Source organism: Microcaecilia unicolor, chromosome 7 (genome assembly GCF_901765095.1).
Source record: "Microcaecilia unicolor chromosome 7, aMicUni1.1, whole genome shotgun sequence".
In the NCBI taxonomy this organism is placed as follows: domain Eukaryota; kingdom Metazoa; phylum Chordata; class Amphibia; order Gymnophiona; family Siphonopidae; genus Microcaecilia; species Microcaecilia unicolor.
Window position 1 is genome coordinate 177,691,700 of NC_044037.1, and position 23,061 is coordinate 177,714,760.

The 23,061-nt window shown below is 45.5% G+C and overlaps 1 protein-coding gene across 1 annotated transcript in view; it reads left to right on the forward strand.

Annotated features, from left to right (window-relative positions):
• Positions 1-23,061, forward strand: part of LOC115474292 (SPATS2-like protein) — a 159,496-nt gene that overhangs the window by 98,173 nt on the left and 38,262 nt on the right. Inside the window, exon 7 of the mRNA XM_030209700.1 lies at positions 14,083-14,218. Within this exon, the coding sequence (XP_030065560.1) occupies positions 14,083-14,218 (136 nt within the window). The remainder of the gene's footprint in view (positions 1-14,082; positions 14,219-23,061) is intronic.

Genomic DNA, 23,061 nt, shown 5'->3' on the forward strand with positions numbered 1-23,061 from the left:
CAGCAAATGGCTGTGGCCTCTAATATTTGCCTGTCCACCTCTTAGTTGTGTTACTGTGGTGTGTTACAAACATGGCTGGTACTTTTTAAAGTAAACCTGTACAGTGCCAGCCTGTTAAAACTACCAACAATTCATAGTCATGATATAGACATTTGGACAAATCTTTAAAAATGTTAATGTCAAAATTTGCCATTTACTTCACAAAAAGAACATAAGAAATGCTGTGCTGGGTCAGACCAATGGTTTATCGAGCCCAGCACCCTGTCTCTACCAGTACCCAATTCACATGTCACTTGGAAATACCCAGCAGATCCAAAGGAGGAGAGCCATTCTCCGTTGTTTATTCCAGAAGAAGTGGCAATCTGCGGCCCTCAATGGCTAATGATTATTAATGGTCCTGCCCTTCAGAACCTTGTCCAAACATTTTTAAAATTCAGCTATGCTATATTATCCTGACCACATCCTCCTGCAACAAATTCCAGAACTCAATTCTCCCATCGACTGAAAAAATATTTTAATTTTTTTAGAATGTGCTACTAGTTAGTTTTAAGGAATGCTCCTAGTTCTTGTACTAATTGAAAGAGTAAATAACTATTCCCTTTTATCTTATTGCACACTACTCATGATTTTATACATTTCTGTCATATCCCCTCTGTCATCTCTTTTTCATGCTGATAAGCCTAACCTTTTTAATGATTCTTCATAAGGTACAGTGATGTGAAAAATGTTTGCACCCCTCTACCTTGTGATTTCCCCTATATGTCATGCTGAATATTTTTTGATCTTTAAATAAAATGTAATATTAGACATCACATAACACAGTTTTAAAATTATTATGGGGCCCCTTTACAATAGCTTAGCATGTGCTATTGGATATTAGCATGTGCTAAATACTACAGAGCCCATTTTATACCTATGGACCATATCCCACTTAGTGCATTCTATGTGAAAAAGTAACTGCCCCCTTAATTACTCAATCAACCAACTGACCAAATTTAATTGATAATTAGAATCAACTGATAGATCTAAACCTCACTATATATTGAACCATAAGTGTGAAGTCGTCACCACTAAGGGCCAGATGCACTAAACCTAACGAGCCAGCAACGTGGTTTTTAAACTAGTTCTAGCCGGTTTAGCGAGCAAGTAGTAAAACAAGACATGCACAAAAGGGTTCTCTGAGCCATTTTCCTGTCACGGTAGCAGCTAACGAAAACAGAATGCAAAGATATTATAATGAGCTAATTACTATTATAATGTGCATGCAAGGCAATGCACAGCCGTTTCTGACCCCATGCACAAAAGCAGGCCCTACCTTTACCGTGGAAATTTTAACGGGAGGTCTGGAGCTCTCGTTCTTCATTGTCGCAAGTAGGAGAAGGGGAGAAACAAGGCAGGGAAGATGGAGCACAAAAAATAAAACTACAGCGGCTTACACACAGCTCCTTTTAGTGGCAAGAAATTGTGGTGGTGGTGGGGGGGGGGGGGCAGTACTGAAATGTAAAGCATAAAAGTAATGGTGACTTACCAAAAATGCAAGGAAGACAAGGGTCCATCAAACAGCGTCTATGGGAAACAGCATCCCCCATGCTAGAAGCACAACAGAGAGGGGCTAAACCAATTAGACAGTGTCAGCCTGGGATGTCCCGCCCACTCACTACTGGAGGGGGACACCAGGAAGTTCGGATCCAATCAGTTCTAGAGTGATATCATCAGGAAGCCCTGCAGCGAGGAGGAGTTGGGACAGCAGCCAGCCAATGAAAGTCCATCTTCAAGGAGATGGGCGTTCTAGGATGTCAGCCGGCCAATAGATAGCAGGAACAGCTGGGGGTGTAACCAAGCCCTGATGTTGATTCCTCACAGAAAATGAGAGCCGAGAGCAGCAGAGAGGCTTTTCCCACTTTCTCCCAGCTGCGGGGAGGCAGAGAGCCCCAACAGAGGTCTGTCCATCCAAAAAAAAAAAGCGCTTTTGTGCTTGCAAAAAAAAAAGAAGAAAAGGGTGTATCTACTGCTTTCATACACATAGCTTGTCTGCATATATGAGAGCCATCTGTAGCATGCGCAGAGCAGCCACGCATAGCAATTGACTGTTCTGCACATGCTCAGCTCACCGACTGGCTTCCCCTATATCACATGCAAATGAGCTGGGTCGCAAAAGCAACGAGCAGCTCATTTGCATGCGATTCTCTTTGTGAATCCCTCTGTGTTTCTGAATCGGTAAATTTTTACTGATTTGGAAATACAGACGGATTCTTAATGGGACCTTTATGCATCTGGGCCTAAGTTTCTACAATACCGCTGTGCCATGATTAAAGAAAATTCTAGAAGAGATGAGAAAGAAAGTTGTTAAAATAAATCAAGGCAATTTCTAAATCTCTGGGACTCCACCAAACCACAATGAGGGCCATTCTCCGAGGACAGGCAGGCCATAATTCTCACAATTGGATAACGTGGTCCCGGGTTGCCTGGTCTGGAGCTTATGACAAGCTATACAAGAGCTTTGTGGAAGGTGAGACACGCTGTACCACGTATGAGTGAGTGCCTTCCCGCCCACCATAAGAGCGAGGTTACCACAGTTATTTTTCTATCGCAGAGAAGAGTGGCTGCTTTTGCTAGTATCGCTTCACATTCTGAACAGACCTGCCAAGTCTCCCGCATTCAGCGGGAGTCTCCCGCTTTGGCGGGTCATCTCCCGCACTCCCGCCAAAGCGGGAAAGTCTCCCGCTGAAACACACGCGGCGCTAGCTCCCTCTTCCATTTCTGGCCACTGCTGCTTCACCTGTTGAGCAGCAGTGGTCGCAACAAAAAAAATAAAAAGAGCTTCAGCTAACAAACAAAAAAAATGTAAAAAAGCAAGCGTGGCACCGCAGGCACCCTTCAGGCATTGGCTGTTGGCTCTGCAGCTGCTCCTCTCTCCTCTCACGTCGCTGTCCTTGGAGCAGGAAGTTGAGATCGACTTCCTGCTATGCTGCGCTCCTCCGGGGACAGAGAGAGGAGCAGCTGAAGAGCCGACAGCCAATGCTTGAAAGCTGCCTGCAGTGCCATGCTTGCTTTTTAAACATTTTTTTGTTTGTTAGCTCTTTTTTTTTGTTGTTGTGGCCGCTGCTGCTCAACAGGAGAAGCAGTAGTGGCCAAGAAACGAAGATCTGGTGGAAGGAGGAGCGGGAGGTAGGAGGTAAAATACAAAGAGTGGGGAGAGAAGGAGGGGAGATGGAGCAGGAGGTAAAATAGAGAGAGTGGGGAGAGAAGGAAGGGAGATGTAGAAGGGCTGGAGAAAGAGAGAAGCTGCTGGTGATAAGGATGGGGAGAAAGTGGGGGATCCTGGCTGAGATCAGAAAGAGGGAAGATGCTGGAAGGAAGGGTAGGGAGAGTAACAGAAGAGACATTGAAGGATGGGGAGAAAGAAGGGGAAATGATGAATGTAAAAGGGTAGAGAGAGAGAGACACTGGATGGAAAGACGGGGATAGAGAGAGAGACACACACACACACTGGATGGAAGGATCGGGAGAGGGGGTAGATGGAAGGATTGGGAGAGAAAGAGGGAAGACGGATGGAAGGATGGGGAGAGAAAGAGGGAAAACAGATGGAAGGATGGGGAGAAAAAGAGGGGAGATGGATGAAAGGATGCAGTGAGAAAGGGGAGAGACTGGAGAGAGAAGGGACACTGAACAGAAAAGGGTGGAGAGATAGAAAGACACTAAATAGAAGGAGGGGGGAGAGAGAGAGACATTAGATGGAAGGATCAGGAGAGTGGGTAGATGGGTGGAAGGATTGGGAGAGAAAGAGGGAAGACGCTGGATGGAAGGGTAGGGAGAAAGAGGAGACGCTGGAGGAAGAGTGCAGAAAGAAAGAGGGGCAACAGTGGAAGGATGGGGAGAGAAATAGGAGAGCTGCTGGATGGAAAGGGGAGTAGTGAAAGACTAGAGAATAAGAGGAAGGGGCACGGGGAGAACAAGAGTGAGGAAAAGATGAAAAGCCATAGGTAGATGAAGTAAAAAGAAGGAAATTAAAGAATGGATAGTAAGAATGAATTCAATCTGGACAGAGAGAGAGAGAGAGGCAGAAAAATATTGAAGAAAACAAAGAAAAAGGAAAGAAAAATTACAAATGGCCAGGAAACCCTGGCAAAAGAGTTAAGAGAAGACGAAGGAAAGCAGAATCAAGAGATTGGGAGCAACACAATTAGAAAAAGTAAATGGCCATACAGCAAAGGTAAAGAAAATTATTTTATTTTTAATTTAACATAAAGTAATATGGTAGCTGTGTTAATAAAGTTTTAGAGACCAATACTTCCTTCCTCAGGTCAGGAGAGGATACCATAACAGCATTATACTGACCTGAGGCAGGAGGTTTTGGCCTCTGAAAGCTAATTGAAAAGGGTGTTAGGCTATTAAAGAAATTATTTTCTGAAATGGCTGTGGGTTTGAGCCATGCCATGGGGCGGGGCCTTGTAGAGTGGGTGGAGCCAATGCAAGTTGGGGCGGGGCTGTGGGCGTGTACTAAAATCTCCCTCTCAAAAATTGGGACCCCTTGGCAGCTCTGCATTCTGGTCTGGAAAGAGCTTTTTTGGGGGGCCTTTCGGCATATCTGCTGTTTTTCTGTGTGCCCATGTTTGGGTCCCCTTTTTCCTCTCCCAGTACACTTTTAGTTTTAAGTTTCCTTTGTTTTCTGCGCCATTAGGCAGCGTTGAGGCCTTGACTTCGGCCAGGTTTTCTCTTTCTTTTTTCTGGTGCCTTGCCCCTTTTTCAGGCACCATCACTTCGTTTGATTTAGCTGCAGATGTTTTTCCGTCCATGTCCACTCAAGTTCCCAGTGGCTTCAAACGATGTACCTGGTGCAATCAGACCTTCTCTGGCAACCCATTCTTGGCGTCTCCAGTGTTTTGGGACTGACCACAGCCCTGCTAACTGTATCCTCTGTCTTCTGATGAAGATACGGACCCAGGTTGCCAGAGAGGCTCAATGGGAGAGGATTTTTGGAGCCAGGTCTGATTCCTTGACATCGATGTTGAGTGCTGCACTGGCATCGGGAACATTGGTCTGTATGGCTACTACTAGAACGTTGACACTGGGAGCAGTAGTGCATCAAGTGGGTCTCCACCTGTCTCGATGCCGACTGCTGTGCAGGGGACTATCCAGCATTGGACCCATCCCTGAGGCGACGTGAGGATTTCACATTGTCCTCGTCAGCACTGAGAAACCTTGATGCCGAGCTTCAGATGAAGACCAAGAAGCATAGGTATCAATCATCCTCCACTCATGGTGCCAGGACATCAATAGATTTGGCACCTGAGAAATGTTGGCACTGGAAGGAACGCACCCCTCCATTCAAGAGGTGCCGATGCGTCGGACTCCCAGTTGCCAGGACCCAGCTTCCATCTCAGCCCCATTGGCCTGTACTCCCTCGAAGTTGGTGGAGGAAGCTTTGCTGGGGTCAAGGCAGGAGCCAACTCCTTGATGCCCTTTTTGAGGACATGGTTCCTCCAAGTCAAGGCAGGCTCAGTCTCAGCCCTCCCATGAGGAGTTTTTGACTGACTCTGATGAGCACTTATGGGAGTCGGAGGAGGATCCAATGTACTTTTCGGAGGATGAGTCCTATGGCATCCCCTCTGAACCCTCCTCAAGATGCTCGAGGTTCTGGATTACAAGTCTCCTCTTAGGGAGGCTGTGATTGTCCCTCTCCACAAGGTACTCCAGGAAGTTCTTGTTCAGAATTGGGAGTCCCCTCTGTCAGTCCCGGACCTGCCCAAGAAGATCGATACGATGTAACGGATCCACAGCACACCTGGATTTGATAAGCCCCAGTTGCTTCATCATTCTATGATGCTGGTATTTGCCTTCAAAAGAGGAGCTCTAGAGACTGTGCCTCGGTGCCCCCAGGCAGAGAAGCTAGGACCTTTGATTCTTTTGTGATTAAGATGTTCCAGGCCTCTATGCTCGTGTCCCGTATACAGTCTTACCAGCTCTTCATGAGTGTGAACTTGCAGGACTCAGTGTGCAAGTTGTTAGACTTGGCTGACTCTCTCCTACCAGAGCAGGCCGAGTCGGTACGCTAGTTGGCCAAGCAGCAGAAGGTGTGTCTTAAGTTCTCGGCCAGGGGCACCTATGACACTTTTGATGTGGCATCCAGGATCTCTGCCCAAGGTATAGCAATGTGCAGACTCTGATGGATGCGTGTTTCTGACTTGGAACTGGCAGTTCAGCAGAGGTTGGTGGATGCCCCTTGCCGGGGGGGGGGGGGGGGGAGTCATGGCCGTGCCTAGGGTTTCTGGCGCCCCCCTGCAGACTATCAGTTGGCGCCCCCCCCTGCAGTCTATCAGTTGGCGGCGGTGGCAGCCCTCCCCCCCCCCCCCCCCCGTGAAAATGATCGCTCACCACTTGCCACACTGACAGGAATTGTCAGCAATATTCTTAGAAACAAATTGCTATACATTGCAAAATAAGATAGCAGATGTAAATTCTCAAAGTGGACATATTCCAAACACTAAAGTGAAAATAAAATAATTTTTTTCTACCTTTGTTGTCTGGTGACTTTCTTTTTCTGATCATGCTGGCTCAGTATCTGATTCTGCTGCTATCTGTCCTCTTAACTCCGTTTCCAGGGCTTCCTTTCCATTTATTTCTTTCCTTTCCTCCTTTCTTCATTTCTGGTCCTCAGCTTCTGCCTATTTTCTTCATCCATGTGCAGTTTTTCTCCTCTCTTCCTTTTCCCTCATTTCATCTCCTTCATCTTTCTTGTCTCCCCTCTATGTCCAGCAATTTCTCCTCTCTCCCTGAGCCCTGCCCTCCCATCCATGCTCCTCTGTCCCCTGCCCCCTCCATTCATCCCTATCCAGCAATTCCTCTCTCTCCCTGAGCCCTGCCCTCCCAATCCATGCCCATCCATGCTCCTCTGTCCCCTGCCTCCTCCATTCATCCTTTTCCAGCAATTCCCCTCTCTCCCTGAGCCCTGCCCTCCCAATCCATGCCCATCCATGCTCCTCTGTCCCCTGCCCCCTCCATTCATCCTTTTCCAGCAATTCCCCTCTCTCCCTGAGCCCTGCCCTCCCAATCCATGCCCATCCATGCTCCTCTGTCCCCTGCCCCCTCCATTCATCCTTTTCCAGCAATTCCCCTCTCTCCCTTCCATGACCCCCCCTCGCATCCATGCTCTCGTCTCTCCCCTGCCTTTCCGCTCCCATTGTTCAACTGCCTGCCCTCTTCTCTCCCCCCAACATCCCTTTTCTTTTTTTTTCTTTTTAAATTTACCTCTGTGGCGGTTCCGGCAGCGCAGCGTCAGTGAAGGAGGCGGCGCTCTCGACGTCTCTAGCCTTCCCTTCGCTGTGTTCCGCCTTCTTCTGACGTCAAGGAAATGACATCAGAATAAGGCGGAACACAGCGAAGGGAAGGCTAGAGACATCGGGAGCACCGCCTCCTTCACTGACGCTGCGCTGCCGGAACCGCCACGGAGGTAAATTTAAAAAGGAAAAAAAAAAGAAAAGGGATGTTGGGGGGGGGGGGGGGAAGAGGGCGGGCAGTTGAACAGTGGGAGCGGGAGGGCGAGCGAGGTGAGCATGGTGCGGCGGCGCCCCCCAGAGGGAAGCGCCCCCCCTGCCATGCTTACCTCGCTTACCGTGTTGGCACGGCCCTGGGGGGAGTAGAATAACCTTTTTGGAGAAAAGTTTGAAGAGGTCATACTAATACCATCTCTTCTCTCTCCCCCTTCCTTATTCTTTAATCATTTACGCACATATTCAGCTCATAACAGAATCAGCCCCTGCACTGACCCCTGAGGCACTCCACTACTCACTTTCCTTTCCTCTGAGCGGATTCCATTTACCACCACCCTCTGTCACCTGTCAGTCAACCAGGTTTATGTACTTATTTGCACACATACGCTCATATATTTGTAGCATTTGTATCCCACATTTTCCCACCAACTTGCAGGCTCAATGTGGCTTACATTTGCCGTAATGGTGGTTGCCATTTCCGGGTAACAGAATTACAAATGGTATTGCGTTAAGGTACATACATACATGGTAACGTACATGGAACATAGCATATATGGAACAGATCATGGTATGTATATATACCATGTGCATACATACATGGTAAAGAAGAATACATTATGGTATTGTATGAAGGTTCCTGAGTAGTAAATTGGATTGTAACATATATTAGGTCATCAATTATAGAGAGACCCTATTCGATATAAGGTTTAAGGTGGTAGTGCTTGATCATTGATAGCAAAGGGATTAATAAGTCATGTGATAAGATTTCGGGTTTGTATAGATCGTGTATGGTGTTATTATTTGGACTTTAAGATGGATGTTTATTTATTTATTTATTTTTATTTATTGCACTTGTATCCCATATTTTCCCACCTATTTGCAGGCTCAATGTGGCTTACAAAGACTTGTTATGGCATCGCCATACCAGGTAAAGAATACAATTGGTGTTACAAAGATGTCAATGAAAACAAGAGGATTTGGTCAAGCAGGTATAGAAAGATATGGTATGCCTTCTTGAAAAGATCTGTTTTCAGTAGCTTTCGGAAGATGGTTAGGTCTTGCGTTGTTTTTATGGCCTTTGGTAGTGCATTCCACAGCTGCGTGCAGATGTATGAGAAACTGGTCGTGTATGTGGATTTATATTTTAGCCCTTTACAATTAGGATAGTGGAGATTGAGGAATGTGCGTGATGATCTTTTTGCGTTCCTAGTGGGCAAGTCTATAAGGTCTGATATATAGGTCGAGACTTCTAATAGGCCGATATTCTAATCATTTACACACATATTCAGCTCATAAAAGTTACCACCTTATTTATAGTATTGCCCCATCATGTGCTAATATATCTTAAGCATATTCATTATGGATATTTAAAAATTCAGACTGTTTTGCACCATAGAGGACTTGACTTGGGGACTGCTGGTTTAGGAATAAATGCAAATGAACTAATGCTTATTGTCCTTCTCCTTGACTAATTTACCTATGCAATTATGCTCAGTTTTAAAATTCCTGCCATTGCTTGATTTAACACAGTGATTCACCCATTCTGTATAGATAGAGGCCGATATTCAGAACACAGGAGTTAGACTGGCTAACTCCCATGGTCGGCGTTGACCCTGGATATTCAATACCGGACCGTTTTCTGATGACTGGCATTGAATATCTAGTTTATTTTTGTCCATTTTAAAAATAATCAGCTAAGTCAATATTCAGACTTAGTCAGTTATTTTTAAGCCACGTTTTCACGCAGCCAAACATGGCTGCTAAACTGGCTTTAAAAGTCAGTGGATAGCTGGTTATATCAGGCGATATACCCAGCTATTTGCTAGTAGCTAACCAGGGATATTCAGCAGGGGATAGCCGGTTATCCCCAGTTGAATATCGGTGGATAGCTGGTTAAGTGCTATTTAACTGGTCAGCAGCCATTCTGGCCGGTTAAATAGCGCTGAATATTGGGAGCATAGTAATTAGCATAGTCATGAATGCACACTTTGACATGAGGTAACATAGAAATAATAGTACTGGCCAGTAAATCTTAGAAATATTTGTATAGACACACAATTCTGTGAATATATACAGTAGAAGGTTTTGAAGCTATTCAAGATGAATAAGATATACACAATACCACAAACATTAACTAGCTGAATTAGAATAGTCAGATATAATGTAGTAATCTGAAGGGAGCTTATATAACTAGATTCTCGCAAGTGAAATGTAACTGTCTGACTAGGATGTCTCTTAATGTAGATCTAAAAATTTACAAAACACTCATTGATAAAATTTGAGAGCAATATGCTATGAGGGAAATTTGATAAGGTGGCGCCTAGAGGTAGGCACAACTTATGTGCATCAAAGGCACCAAATTAACAGTTAGGCATCTATGTGCACTAGGCGCTATTCTATAAGGTAGCGCCTAGGTGCCATAGAGCCTAACTGCAAGGAGGACGTATACGTGGTCTGAACTGCGTGTCGGTGGAGCTTGGACAGGCCTTGGGGGTGTCTCCCAGTTAAAAAGTCAGGTAGGTAATAGAACAGTATAACCTACGTGCATCACTTGGCACACTTAGGCCATCGACATGGCTTAAGAGGGCGCACCTACACATGGGCTTGCCAGCACTGCCCTTGCACTAGTATTCTATAACAGAATCTTGGTGCCAAGATGCTGTTCTAGAATTGATGCATTGGGACGCCTAGACTGAAGCACCAATTTATAGAATTGCCATTCACGTCAGTTTGAAAGCAACTACCCAGTTATTATTCAAAAGTTATACATGAAGGGGGTAATTCTGTAACATAGACGCTAACATTTATACCCCAGTTACACACTTCGGTGTTTAGAATAAAGCGGCCCGTACATATACGCAGACGATGTAACGATCTACATCCCATTTAAACAAGACTTAAAGGAAATTTCCAATGATATCAACCAAAGCCTACAGATCATGCACACATGGGCGGACGCTTTTCAGCTGAAACTCAATGCAGAAAAAACCCAATGCCTAATACTCACCTCGCAACATAACACAAACAAATTCAACGCCATTAACACACCAAAACTGAATCTTCCAATTTCGGACACACTAAAAATTCTTGGAGTTACCATTGACCGACACCTAACACTTGAGAACCACGCAAAAAACACAACCAAGAAGATGTTCCATTCAATGTGGAAATTAAAAAGAATAAAACCTTTCTTCCCAAGGGCTGTCTTCTGCAACCTGGTACAATCAATGGTACTCAGCCATCTAGATTACTGCAATGCACTCTACGCTGGCTGTAAAGAGCAAATAATCAAGAAACTCCAAACAGCTCAGAACACTGCACCTAGACTCATATTCGGTAAAGTAAAATATGAAAGTGCTAAACCCCTGGCTCCCACTCAAAGAACGGATCACGTTCAAGGTATGCACCCTAGTTCACAAAATCATCCACGGAGACGCCCCAGCATACATGTCAGACCTGATAGACCTACCACCCAGGAATGCTAAAACGTCATCCCGCACATTCTTTAATCTTCACTTCCCCAACTGTAAAGGCCTAAAATACAAACTAACGCACGCGTCAACCTTCTCCTACCTGAGCACACAATTCTGGAATGCGCTGCCGAGCAACTTGAAAACGATCTATGAACGAACTAACTTCCGCAAACTATTGAAGACACATCTCTTCAACAAGGCATACCACAAAAATCAAAAAATATGAACTCCTAAACGTACATCCAGAATTGCCTTACAACATTTGCTTGTTAAACTACCATCATGTTCTTAGCACGTTACTCTAGATCCTCTGTAATACTAAATATATACTTTCTTTTATCTTTCCACTATTCATGATGTATTGTAAGCCACACTGAGCCTGCAAAGAGGTAGGAAAATGTGGGATACAAATGCAATAAATAAATAAATAAATAATAAAAGATATTCAGTGCTGGGACCCGCATAGCTAGGTCGGTCAAAGTTAGGACAGCTTTTGAACTGTCCTAAATTTGGCTGCTTATCTATGCGGGTGCTGGCACCAGCACCCACATAACCCTGGGCTCCTCCCTAATGCCACCCCCCTACCGCCCCTCACCTGCCCCTTTTTTTTGGTGGTGGTCAGATGCAATATTCAGCGGCACTGCCCACTTCAGTGCCACTGAATATCGGAGGGGGGGGGAGGTGGCAACAAACGACTTAAGCGGGCAGAAGCGTCTCCTACCTGCTTAAATCACTTTGAAAATCGGCCACAAGGCATCTACGTGAGTTTGAACATATGCACGTAACCACCAAAATTTCGCCTAAGTGCTAGTATTTGCAAGTTAGGCAAACACATAGGTGGAACTTGGACAGGGCTAAAACGTACACATATAACTTATAGAATGCTGTAAGCTATCCCCTGGATTCTTTATAAGGCACCCAATTTATATGCACTTCTTAATTGAGTAGCAAGCCAATCAGTGATGATAATTGGATGATAACCAATTATCACCAATTGGCAATAATTTAATTTTTTGTGCTTTTTTTAGGCGTATTCTAAAAAAAGGCATGCATAAATTCTAATATGCATAGCTGAAAAGGGGGTGTGGCCATGGGAAGAGTAAGGGCATGTTGGTGGAGTTACTCAAATTTACGCACATTGTTATAGAATTCAGGGGAACGCATTTACATTTAGGCGCAGGTGTTTACACCAAGTTTTAAGTGGCATAAATGGAAGCGTCTAAATGTAGAGGTGTTCCCCTGCCCTATGCGCTATTCTATACACTGCACCTAACTTTAGGCACATTATATAGAATAGTGTCACGTCTGTGGCTGTGACCCCTCTCAGACTCACCTTATTTCCTGTGGTCAGCTTCTGAGCTGGCTTCTGTCTGTTCTTTGTGAGTTAGTTCTGTCTCTGTCTCTGTGTGCTGGCTGTATTAGATTGTTGGTGTGCTGTCACCCGTTCCAGATTTCAGCTTAGTCCAGTCCGGATCTTCCAGGCTGCCCGAGCCTTACTTGCCTGGTGATTGTTGCACCTGAGTCTCAGCTACCTGCTGGGCTTATTAGCCATTTGGAACCTCTCTGCCGTTGCCTTTGCATTGCGTCTAAGGCCCTGGTATGTTGGTGCTTGCTGCACTTCTGCTAGTCCGGTCGTTGCCTGAGATTCTTGCCTGTTTCTAGTTAGTCTGTGTTTAGTTTAGGTTTGCTTGCTATCCTTGCCTGGTTTCTTGTTTGTAATTCTGTGTGTAGTTTCTGTTTGTCTGTGTTCTGGCTTTGGGGCTGCTTGCAGCTCTTAGTTCTGTGTTTTGTTAGCCAGTGTGTGCTCCCTGTTTAGTGGCTGTTCTGCAGCTTTCTGTTCTGCCCTTTAGCTTTCCCTTCCTTGCCCAGTCTCCTGCCTTGTTGCCTATGTTCCTCCCTTTCCCCTCTGACCCTCAGTCCCTGTGCTGCCTTGCAGTTATCCAGTCCTGCCCTGTCCAACAAGTCCTGCCGGCCAACTGAAGCCCAGAGCTCAACTCTGGGTGAAAAGTGGCCAAGTGCAGGTGAAGCCTGACTGCTTGCCTGAGGTTTGCCTAGTCTCCAGTGTGGGGTGGTTTTGCCTGCCGCTGCCGCTCCTCGGCAGTGGCCCAAGGGCTCACAAACCAGTTTCCAGCTTTGAAAACATGACAAATAGCACTAAGCACTTTTTTTGGACGTGTCTAGATTTTAGATGTTATTTACAGGTCCTGCAGAGCTTGACTGTCCTTCACTATTGAAAATGTGATAGTGAAACAGCACCTCCTACTGGCAGGATAAAAGGTGGGGGACTCTTACTAAGCTTAGAGGGAACAGTGCACCCCATTATACAATTGCCCCGTCAGGGAGTAATTCTATAACTTAGTTTCTCCATTTCTGCATCTTGAGGCCTCAGGGTAGGAGCCTCTTCTGTAACAGAACCCAAAGCACTTAGGGTTTGTTATAGAAAACTAGTGTAACCTGGTAGTGGTACACCTATGTAGGCACCCATGCTTATCCCAGCCATAGAGCTGGTGTAAGCATGGGGACCTAATATGGCAGGGATGTGTGTAACTTACAGTATTCTTCTATAAGTTACCCACGTAGGTGGGAGCCCTACCTATGTCCCACCTATACCCTTCCCCTCTTTACACCCCCTTGCCGTTACCCACTGCTGTAAGTTAAGCGGGTATTTATAGATTAGAACTTAGCCAAATATTGTCATTTACCATGTATGTGTGCACATACAAACATATAAGTTCCCTATCCATGGATTTTCCGCAGCACTATCTGCATAGTGCCAAAAATCCCTCTAACCACTGTGGGACTATAAGGGTAGTTTAGAAACAGAGTTAGAGTAGAGCAAGAGCAGAAAAACCAACTATAATCAGCCATTATGCATATAGCCAAGCATTTAATTTAGGGCAGCGTTCATATACATAGAGCCAGCAGCAGTGACAGCCTTATACATGTACTCAGCGTCCCCTTCTATCCCTACCATACATGTACTGTCACCCATGAAAATGGACCCTTACATTCTTCTAGTTCGACTCAGAAAAGAGTTTGCCAAAAACAAGTATAACTAATGTTGTAAAGAGTATTCTTACAATACTGGGGAATGTTATGGAGCATGGTTTGTCTTTTAGGTGCAAATATTGAGAAATCGGTGAAAGATTTGCAACGCTGCGCTGTTTCCCTAACCAGGTATCATATGATCATCAAAGAGGATGTAGACATCTCAGTGAAGAAGATCAAAGCCTCTTTTGCGGAATTACACAGCTGGTGGGTATTTGAGGAATTTAAAATTCTAAAAAGTCTTCGTGAATATGTATTGGTGGATGGGGACTTCTTTGGATATATAATTTTTTTTCCTGTTTACTAACAAAGTTTAGATTGCATTTGCGGCCGTATATGGGATGCATTAGTACAGCAGCACAAAAATCTGCGCTATATCAAATCCAGTGTTCAGTTAGGTGTAATTGTTGTTTGTAAGCTGTTCAGTTGAGCTTCATAGTAGATTTTGAAGGTAATGTTACAACAGGCTGCCTAGGCTGTTAAACATGTGCCTTTGTGCTTTTACAAAAATTACCTCATTGAGAGTTCCTGCACAAAGTTAAATCTGCTTCAAGGCAGGAGTAAGTTTGTGCACATGGGGCTCATTTTCAAAGCATTTAGACTTACAAAGTTCCATAGGTTACTATCTAGCTTATTTTCGAAAGGGAAGGACGCCCATTTTTTGACACAAATCGGGAGATGGGCGTCCTTCTCCTGAGGTTGCCCAAATCGGCATAATCGAAAGCCGATTTTTTGCGTGCTTTCCATCCCGGGGACAACCAAAGTTCACAGAGGCGTGTCGGCAGTGTACCGGAGGCGGGACGGGGGCGTGGTTAAGAGATGGGCATCCTCGGCTGATATGGAAAAAAGAAGGGCGTCCCTCACGAGCATTTGGTTGACTTTACTTGGTCCCTTTTTTTCACGACCAAGCCTCGAAAAGGTGCCCGAACTGACCAGATGACCACCGGAGGGAATCGGAGATGACCTCCCCTTACTCCCCCAGTGGTCACCAACCCCCTCCTACCCAAAAATAAATTTTAAAACATTTTTTTCCAGCCTCTATGCCAGCCTGAAATGTCATACCCAGCTCCATGACAGCAGTATGCAGGTCCCTGGAGCAGTTTTTAGTGGGTGCAGTGCACTTCAGGCAGCTGGACCCAGGCCCTTCCCCCCCACCTCTTAAACTTGTGGTGGTAAATGTGAGCCCTCCAAAACCCACCCGAAACCCACTGTACCCACATGTAGGTGCCCCCCTTCATCCTTAAGTGCAATGGTAGTGGTGTACAGTTGTGGGGAGTGGGTTTTAGGGGGGGTTGGGGGGCTCAGCACCCAAGGTAAGGGAGCTATGCACCTGGGAGCAATTTGTGAAGTCCACTGCAGTGCCCCCTAGGGTGCCCGGTTGGTGTCCTGGCATGTGAGGAGGACCAGTGCACTACGAATGCTGGCTCTTCCCACGACCTAAGGGCTTGGATTTGGTCATTTTTGAGATGGGCGTCCTCGGTTTCCATTATGGCCGAAAACCGGGGACGATCATCTCTAAGGACGACCATCTCTAAGGTCAACCTAAATGTTGAGATTTGGGCATCCCCGACCGTATTATCGAAACAAAAGATGGATGCCCATCTTGTTTCAGTAATACGGGTTTTCCCGCCCCTTCGCCGGGATGTCCTTAGAGATGGGTGCTGTTAGAGATGTTGTCCCCATTCGATTATGCCCCTCCACGTAACTTTGTAAGTCTAAATGCTTTGACACTACGCCTCGCACATGTGCTAGTAAGAATCTGTGTCGATTGCATGTATTTTATAAATACATGCCTAACTACCAATCCTACTGCCAGAAAAGCCTACAAATGCAATTCTATAAACCAGTTCGTCAGTCAGGGTGCTCCAGTGCCTTGCACCTAGCACCAATTCTATAATGTCACTTTGGCACCAAGATTCTGTTACAAAAAACTAGTGTGTGGTCGGCCCCATGTGTAGGCATGTCCTCTTACGCTATGTCATTGGCAGGTGCACCAAGTGACAGACGTGGAGTATATTCTATATGTAGCGCCTAAAAATCATTGCTAAAAATTTAACATTCTTAGCATGATTCTATAAAGAGTATGCATCCTTTATAGAAACACACACAGGCATAAACTGTGCCTAACTGTAAGCACCTGCAATTAGGCCTTCTATGAGCAGGCTTAAATGCCGATGTCTACAGTTAGGCGCAGTTTGGCCATATTCTGTATCAACACACATAACATTTGGGAATGCCCTCAGAAACACCCCTATCCATGCCCCCAAGTGTGTACACACATTAGGATTTACAGACACATTATTATAGAATACGATATGCATGTAAATCATAATTATTGCCAATTAGTGCTAATAGGTTGTTATCCAATTATCAATGCTGATTGGCTCATTACTCAAATTATGCGCATTAAATAGTGCGTGTGCCCAATTTAGCATGCCTAACTCATAGGGGCCCTTTTACAAAGGCATGTTAAATAATGGCTTGTGGTAGTGTAGGCGAGTGTTTTGGGTGCACACAGAATCATTTTTCAGCGCATTTGTAAAAAATGCCCTTTAAAATTTTTGCCGAAAATGGACGTGCGGCAAAATGAAAATTGCTGTGCGTCCATTTTGGTTCTGAGACCTTACCACCAGCCATTGACCTAGCGGTAAGGTCTAACGCGGTAACCAGGCAGTAATGATCTACGTGCGTAGAATGATGATTACTGCCTGATTACTGCCAACGCGCCAGAAAATAAAAATATTTTCCAGCATGCCTAGCAGGTGCACGTCAAAAAAGAAATTACCACAAGGGTCACACGGTAGCCAGGTGGTATCTCAAAATTGATGCGCGTCTGCGCCTAAGTGGCTTAGTTAAAGGGCTCCTTAGCAGGGCCGTGCCTAGGGTCTCTGGTGCCCCCCTGCAGACTATCAATTGGCGCCCCCCCCCCCCCCCCCCGTGAAAATGATCACCCCCCCCCCCCCCATGAAAATGATCGCTCCACCACTTGCCACACTGAAAGGAATTGTCAGCAATATTCTTAGAAACAAATTGGTATACATTGCAAAATAAGATAGCAGATGTAAATTCTCAAAGTGGACATATTCCAAATGCTAAAATGAAAATAAAATGATTTTTTTTCTACCTTTGTTGTCTGGTGACTTTCTTTTTTCAATCATGCTGGTCCAGTATCTGATTCTGCTGCTATCTGTCCTCTTAACTCCATTTCCAGGGCTTCCTTTCCATTTATTTCTTTACTTTTCTCCTTTCTTCTTCATTTCTTGCTCTATATCCATTTCCAGCAATTTCTCCTCTCTCCCTGGGTCCTGCCCTCCCATCCATGTCCATTCTTGTCCCTCTCTGCCCTTCCCTCCTCCATCCATAGCCAGCAATCCTCCTCTCTCCCCTCCCCTCCATTTCCAGCAATTTGTCCTCTTCCTGGGCCCCCATGTCCATCCTTGTCCCTCTCTGCCCTTCCCTCCTCCATCCATAGCCAGCAATCCTCTCTCCCCTCCCCTTCCAGCAATTTGTCCTCTCCCTGGGCCCTGCCCTCCCATCGATGCCTCTCTGCCCTCCCATCCATGCCTCTCTGCCCTTCCCTCCGCGCCCTGGGGCCTTTAAATCTTTTACTTCTGGTCGCAGCAGCGTCAGTGAAAGCGGAGCGCTGCCGACATCTCCCTTCCCTTTGCGCTCTTGGTTCCCTCAGTGTCCGCCTTCTTCTGACGTCAGAAGAAGGCGGGACACTGAGGGAACCAACGAGTGCAAGGGAAGGGAGACGTCGGCAGCAGTGGCGTAGCTAGGGTAGTTGACACCCGGGGCCGGTCATTTTTTTAACACCCCCCCCCCCCCCCCAAATCCAGTACTAGGCATACCGAGAATACAAAACACGACCTATAGAGCAATTTTACCATACCATAAGCAGTCGTTTCTATGAGTCACACAAGGAAAAGGAAAGCATCTTAAGCACTACAGTGAGCACTAGAACATCAATTCACCTATTGTAAGACGAAACCAGACAGAATAGTACAGATCGTCGATCCTGCACAGTCAATGCCAACTGAAAGCCATGTCTTTTTCACAAACAGATACACCCTAATCCACTATAGAATAAGTAATCATAAACTTTCTATTTAGACAAAAATTAAACTGAACCCCCAATGCCAGACTCTGCATACAATGCAACGCCACAGAAACAGAAAATGTCTCCTAGTACTGTGCAAAATATAAAGACAGCAGATGTAAATTTGAAAAAACTAACAAATACCAATCACCACTTTACAAATTAACAAATAGAAATAAAACAAATACAGAAAATAAAATAATACCATTTTATTGGACTAATACATTTAACTTCCAGAGGCCAAAATCTCCTTCCTCAGGTCAATACAGTATAGTGCTGTTACAGTATCCTATCCTGATCTGAGGAAGGGGGTTTTGTTCTCTGAAAGTTAAGTCAAAATGTATTAAATTAGTCCAATAAAAAGATTACCTTATTTACATGTTCTATTTATAAACATTTATTAACACAGCTAAAATACTATATCCTAAAGCAAAATAATAAAAATATATATTTACAGTTTGTTGTCTTTGGTTTCTGCTTTCCTCATCTTCTTTTCACCGTCTTCCTTCCATCCAGCATCTGTCTTCGCTCTCTCTCTGCCATCCAGTGTCTGCCCTCTCTAATGTGCCTTCCATCCACCATCTGCCCCAGTCTGCCATCTCTCTCTCCCCCTTCCATCCACCATCTGCCCTCTCTCTCTCCTTTCCCTCCAGCATTTGCCCTCTATCTCTGCCCCTTCCATCCACTGTCTGCTCTTTCACTCCCTTCTATCCACTGTCTGCCCTTTCTCTCTGCTCTTCGATTCACCATTTGCCCTCTCTCTTTCCCCCTCCCATCCATTCAGGGTCTGCCCTCCCTCTCACTCCCCATTCCATCCAGGATCTATCCCCCCTCTTCTCACTGCCCCCTCTTTTCGGCTCCCAGTTCCCACCTGCGGCTGCCCCTAGTTCCAGATCCATTGATTCTCCCATCCACCCCTGCCCCAGGCATGACCCCATTCTCCCTCCTGCTCACTTTTCAGACCCCAGTTCCAGATCCATGCCCCTTCTCCCATCTGTCTCCCACCCAGTCCCTTCTGCCCATCCAAGTCCCCCTCACCCCATCTGTCTCCCACCCAGTCCCTTCTGCTATCCAAGTGCCCCCACCCTCACCCCATCTGTCTCCCACCCAGTCCCTTCTGCCCATCTGAGTCCCCCTCACCCCATCTGTCTCCCACCCAGTCCCTTCTGCTATCCAAGTGCCCCCACCCTCACCCTGTCTCCCACCCAGTCCCTTCTGCCCATCCGAGTCCCCCTCACCTCATCTGTCTCCCACCCAGTCCCTTCTGCTATCCAAATGCCCCCCCCACCCTCACCCCATCTGTCTCCCACCCAGTCCCTTCTGCCCATCCGAGTCCCCCTCACCCCATCTGGCTCCCACCCAGTCCCTTCTGCTATCCAAGTGCCCCCCACCCTCACCCCATCTGTCTCCCACCCAGTCCCTTCTGCCCATCCGAGTCCCCTTCACCCCATCTGTCTCCCACCCAGTCCCTTCTGCTATCCGAGTCCCCCCACCCTCACCCCATCTGTCCCCCACCCTCACCCTGCCTCGTCTTCTCCCTGCCACCCGGTCTTTAAAATAAATTGCCGACGCGATAGGGAGCGCAGCACCTCGTGTGCAAGTAAAAGAAGCGGATCCGATCATCTCATTGGGCCTTCCTTCACTGTCCCGCCCTAGAGGAAATAGGAAGTTGCGTCAGAGGAGGGCGGGACAGTGAGGGAAGGCCCAATGAGATAATCGGATCCGCTTCTTTTACTTGCACACGAGGTGCTGCGCTCGCTATTCGCGTCGGCAATTTATTTTTAAAGGGCTGGTGCGGGGGAGGGGCTGCCAGGAAGAAGAGCAGCGGGAGCGGCGGCACCCCCCTTTCTGATGACACTCGGGGCGGACCGCCCCGCCCTTGCTGGTCGGCAGCGCTTTCACTGAAGCTGCTGCGACCCAGGTAAAATATTTAAAGGCCTTTGCGGCGCGGGGCGAGGGTAAGCACCGCGGCGGCGCCCTCCAGAGGTGGGCGCCCCCCTGCGGCGCTTACCTCGCTTACCGCATCGGCACGGCCCTGCTCCTTAGTGTCATATATAGAATCTGGCACAACTCAGCGTGTAACTGGGAGACACACACATGGCCCACCCATGTTCCAGCCACGTGTAAATTCCCCCTTGCAGTTTGCTGCTATGGCACTTAGGTGTTACGTGCTGGAATAGCACCTAGTGCACATAGGTGTCTAACTGTCAATTAGTGACGCCTTTGGCATGTATAAGTGGTGCATACCTCTAGTGGCCACTTTATAGAATTGCCCCCTTTGTGTAGATCACATAAATATAGGCGCTGTGTTTTCTACACAATTTTATAAGCAGCAAATTGAGTTCCTAAAAGGTTGTTCTGCACGCTCACGTCACTTAAGGGGCAATTCTATAACTGAGCAACACGTGTTAGGCACCACGATGGGAAGTGCTGATTGGCAAGTCTATAACAGCATCTGTGTGCACAGATACAATTATAGAATACTGATGTTCACACAATGTTAGGTGCACTCACTTATGCCAGGTCGGTGGTAAGCGTGAGTGAGTACACCTAAGCAATACAGATCACAAGTGCAACTTGTAGTAGTCTGTAAATTACAGGAGTCAGAAAACAACAAGGCAGATGATCCACCAAATCCAACATGGAAGATAAAACAAGAAGGCAGATGTTGTAAAAAAAACCCAGTCTTTTATTCAGTAAAAGGCTCCCACGTTATCAATCATCTGTGCCCAACATGACCATGTTTCGCCAGGAATATTGGCTGTGTCAGGGACAGAACAACCAGCTGGTGTAAAACTTCACTTAGTCTGGTCCAGAAAGCAAAACAAGATAGGCACTGTATGCTCATGTACCGGGAGGTGACTTGCCACGCACAATTACTCTACACTGTGGATTCTATCCAAAAGGTATTTTTTAAGACCGACTGTTTTCAACGCCGATTGGCAAACTTACCATTGAATCGTTTCATTCTCCAGACAATATATAAAGACTCCTGAGGCAGGCCTTTGGCCGAAACACAATACTGTGTTGAGTCTTCTATCAATAAAACTTGTGTCATTAAGAATTTGAGGTCTCTGTGATTTGTTCCCCAGACAGCCTGGTCCACTTCCCACTGTTCTTTTTCCTTTTTGTCCTTTGTGGAGTTTCGGCGTTCCTCCACCCAGGTGGACTTTGTTTGCCCATGCATTGCCTATATGTATGCCCCCCTTGTAGTTACACGTTAATGCACCTCCACGCTATTTTATAGAATATTGCATAGTACGCATATGTGCGTAAGTGCCACTTATCTTGGCATTTACATGCTTAGCTATAGAATTGCCTTTTTATAAAATTACCCCAATTCATCTAATAGGTATGTAATAAAAACAAATTTGAGTTTCAGGCTGTTTTAATTGTAACCAAATAAACTATAAGAATGGATTTTTTTAAAACAATTAGGCTTAATTGTGGCTGTCAAACACCTTTTGTTGTTGTTAGCATTTTCACCAAGCTCTCATTTGGTTAGTATATGGTATAAAGAGAATACACCTAGGTGTATTTTTTTATCGCATGGATTTTTCAGGTGTCATATACAGATCTAGCCCTAAATGCATTAGCATACCTTAGTATAAGGAACCCCTAGATTGCTTTAAAAATGTGCATAAATTATAATGTTCTATAATTTGTCTGTGTAACTGTGCAACCCACAAATGATCCAGCCAAACTCCGCCCATATATACACTTCACACCATTACATTTAGGTGCCATTTTACAGAATAACGTGGTGCCTAAATGTTAAGGCCTTCCTTACGTGGTGCCTAAATGTTAAGGCCTTCCTTATAGAATTACCCTATGTTCCTACTTCAAGTTTATGTTCTGCAGGTCAAACATTTGGAACTGGTAGAAGAGGGTGCTGAAAACATGGCTGTTTGCTATTGCGCTTAATTGAGTTTGTAACTGTAAACTGTGCTATGATTCTTATTTGTTTTTATCATTTGTATGTGTTATTAACTATATAATTATGCTTGTTGTAAACCACCCTGAAGCCTTCGTGGAGAGGTGGTATAAATATGCACATAATGTAGGCATGTGTATTGGACATGCACAGATCCATTTTTCAGCACGTCTGCAAAAAAAGGCCTTTTTTGGCGAAAATGGACATGTAGCAAAATAAAAAGTGGCGCGCATTCATTTTGGACCTGACACCTTACAAACACCCATTGACTTAACGGTAAGGTCTCCCACGTTAACGGGGTGGTAATCGTCAGCGCACGTACACTGCTGATTACCGCCCAGTTAGTGCCAAGCAGTAGAAAATAAAAAATATTTTCTGCCGTGCATATTGGACGCGTGTAAAAAATGGAATTACCATCCGATGCTCACAGTAGCCGGGTGGTAGTTCCAAATTGCCGCGCATTGTACGCGCGTAGGCACCTATGCGCCTTAATAAAAGGGCCCCGTATAAATTATTTCTTGAAGTGTATTTCTCTAGTTTGGCCAGCAGGTTGTGCATGTTTATTTTTAAAGCTGTTACAGAGAACTGATTGTTCCCTCTTTAGTTAACACAGATAAGAGGTAACCTGTAGTGATGTGGCCAGCTATTTTTAAAACTTGTTGTTCTGGGCTCTGATTGGCCCAAGAGCTCAAACTTCAGCTAGAATGTACTGGTTTTTTCTCCAGTCTTAGCCAAGGAGAAAAGAGAGAAGGATCTCTTTGCTGAGGCCCTGTGACCAGTTATATTTGATAACTTATAAGCAGCTATAAGTCCTGATCTCCTCAGGTACTATTTAGATAGTAAACAAATGTTTAAATAGTATTATAATTGATCCATGTTCAGTTACCTGTATTATGTGCTGTTTTGTTCCATCTGTTTTTATGGTTCACTATTCAATATTTTTTTCATGTTAATAAACATTTTTAGTTTATTGCCTCTGCTTGTCTGGACTGACTAAGAATCTTGGTGGTTTGTGTA